The sequence below is a fragment of the Ichthyophthirius multifiliis genome (genome assembly GCF_000220395.1).
Source record: "Ichthyophthirius multifiliis unplaced genomic scaffold scaff_1120509250541, whole genome shotgun sequence".
In the NCBI taxonomy this organism is placed as follows: Eukaryota; Ciliophora; class Oligohymenophorea; order Hymenostomatida; genus Ichthyophthirius; species Ichthyophthirius multifiliis.
The window spans coordinates 2,712-5,254 of NW_004086651.1; the positions used below are offsets into that span (position 1 = coordinate 2,712).

The following is a 2,543-nucleotide window of genomic DNA, read 5'->3' on the forward strand; positions in this document are numbered from 1 at the left end:
TATAATTATTATTATTTATATTTAAAAATAGATTTCTTATTTTATTTAAAAAAAAAATAATTATATATTTTTAATAAATAATAAAAAAAATGCAATTATTTTTTTTATCATTATTCATATATACAATAATAAATAATAAGTATTTTAAAGATATTATAAAATATTTATTAAAATATAAATGTACATTTATTATATAATAAACTATTAGTTTTATAAAAATTATACTACTAATTTTATTTATTTTTTTTGTTGTTAATTTTTTAATTTTATATTCTACATTTTAAATATTATTCTTTGTAAATTTTTATTAACAAAATTTAAAATAATTTATCTTTTTTTTTATATGTATTATTATTACCATAAGGTTATGTAAAGATTAAGAATATATAAAATATAATTTTATTAACATTCAATTATAATATATATTTTTATTAAAAAAAAAATCAATAACTTGAATAATTAGATTAAAGGCTATAATTCATTTGCATAAAATCTAGGTTTTATATAAACAATAAATTTAGATATTTTTTTTTTTTAATATTTTTTTTTATATTATTTAAAGTTTTATTTGCTTATAATTTTATTATACAGTTTTATTATTTAAATAATATATTTTGTATTGTTTTTAAAATTAATTATTATCTAAGTAAAGAAAAAAATATTTTTATTTTTTTAAAATATTAAAATTTTTAGTTTTATAATATTTAAAAATTTTATTTATGAATTAAATTAAAATATATTTATTAAACATGTTTAATTATAGTTTTTTTATATTATATAATTTTTTTTTTTGATTTTACAATTTTAGTTTATAAGTAAAAAACAAAAAGATGCAAAAATATATTTTTTTAAAGAATTAGTAATATAAAGCAATCAAAATGTCATATTTTGTTAAAATTTATTATATAGCAATAATAAATTCATAAATATTTAATATATATCAAATTCTAAATATTTCTTTACTTTTTTATTTTTATTTTTTAATATTTAAACAATATTAATAATAAAAGAAAATTATTTTTATAAATATATCATTATATAAAAAATAAGTTTTTATGAATTTTGATTTTAAATTTGAATTTTATAAAATTTAAAAAATTAATATAAACAAAAATAAATAATACTTATTTTATTCTTCATAAAAAATAGAAAAAATAAAAATTAAGGAAACTTATAAAAATTAAGAGAAAGAACCACATTATGTAGCTTAAGTAGCATCAGAAGGTAATTTAGCTGTAGCACCAGAAGTTAATTTTATATTACAAGCAATACATATATCAGTACCTGCTAGCCAACCAAGTCTTTTTTGATTATAATAGTTAGCAGCACATTTGACACATTCCTTTGAATCAGCTACATATTTAGTAGTTTTTCCATCATTGAGTACAGTACCATCAGGGCAATCAAGAGAACATTGTAAAATTATAGTAGCAATACTACCTGCAGTGGCCACACCTTAAGCTTTATTTGATGGGCATTCTAAGCATTTATTAGTGCCTGCAATGAAAGCATCACCAATAAAATAAAAATTAACATCACAATTAACACAATCTGTTTTTGCTTATACCCAATAATATTCTCCAGTAGCACTTACAGTGCCATAAGGGCATTATACGTTACATTATATGTTTATAGTAGCATTATCACCTTTATTAGATATAGCAAGCTAAAAATCTTTTTTTCCATTTTCTGGACAAGGTGTGCATATGCTAGTACCTGCAATAAAAGCATTAGGACCACTATAATAAAAGTTAGCAGCACATTTAATACATTCAGTTGCCGCATTTACATAATTAGTTGATTGATTAGCAATTGTAGTACCAGCAGGGCATGAAACATTACATTGATTGACTATAGTAGCATCAGCCCCTAAAGCAGCAGCTGGAGGGGGTACATCATCAGCAGCTTTATTTTTTGAACAAGGTGTGCATACACTTGCACCTGCATTGAAAGGAGTACCATCAACACTTTTATAGTAAAAGTTGGCTTTACAATGATTACAATTTATAATTGCATCATCTTATTATGCTCCAGCAGCTGTCTAAGTACCAACAGGACATGCTAAAGCATTTAATTCATTAATAAATAATGTTATAATTAAAAGTATTAATAAATTATTTGACATTTATATATTAATAATTTTTTTTTTTTTTTTTAAATATATAAAAAAATTTATTTAAATATAGAAAAAATATATTATTAAATGGAAAAAACTATTAATAAATTTATAATTAATATTTATTATAGTTTTTTAATATTATTGCTTATATTTTAATAATAAAAAATTTAATATTATAAAATATAATTTATTAATTTCTATAATTTTTTTTAAAAATAAAAATAAATATAATCTTTTATAAAAATTGAATAATTATATTTTAATAAATCTATTTATTATTTTTTAAAATATTAATTATAAAATAATAATATATTTTTTAATATAAATAAAAAAATTTATATATAAATCTAATTCTATTTTATATATTAATTTTGTAAACTAATAATAATCATAAGATAATTTATAATCAAGAATAATTGAATTT

The 2,543-nt window shown here is 17.1% G+C and overlaps 1 protein-coding gene across 1 annotated transcript, besides 6 other annotated features; it reads right to left on the bottom strand. All coding sequences in view use genetic code 6, as the record gives it.

Annotated features, from left to right (window-relative positions):
- The first annotated feature begins 516 nt into the window (after positions 1-516).
- Positions 517-549: a microsatellite.
- Positions 522-558: a microsatellite.
- Positions 559-660: 102 nt separating this feature from the next.
- Positions 661-716: a microsatellite.
- Positions 671-716: a microsatellite.
- Positions 717-940: 224 nt separating this feature from the next.
- IMG5_080670 (immobilization antigen isoform, putative) lies at positions 941-2,125 on the bottom strand (the record flags this gene model as incomplete). Its single annotated transcript, XM_004036441.1, has 2 exons — positions 941-957; positions 1,198-2,125. 2 exons carry the CDS (start codon positions 2,123-2,125, stop codon positions 941-943), a joined length of 945 nt encoding a protein of 314 aa, XP_004036489.1.
- Positions 2,126-2,153: 28 nt separating this feature from the next.
- Positions 2,154-2,198: a microsatellite.
- Positions 2,154-2,205: a microsatellite.
- Positions 2,206-2,543: the final 338 nt, after the last annotated feature.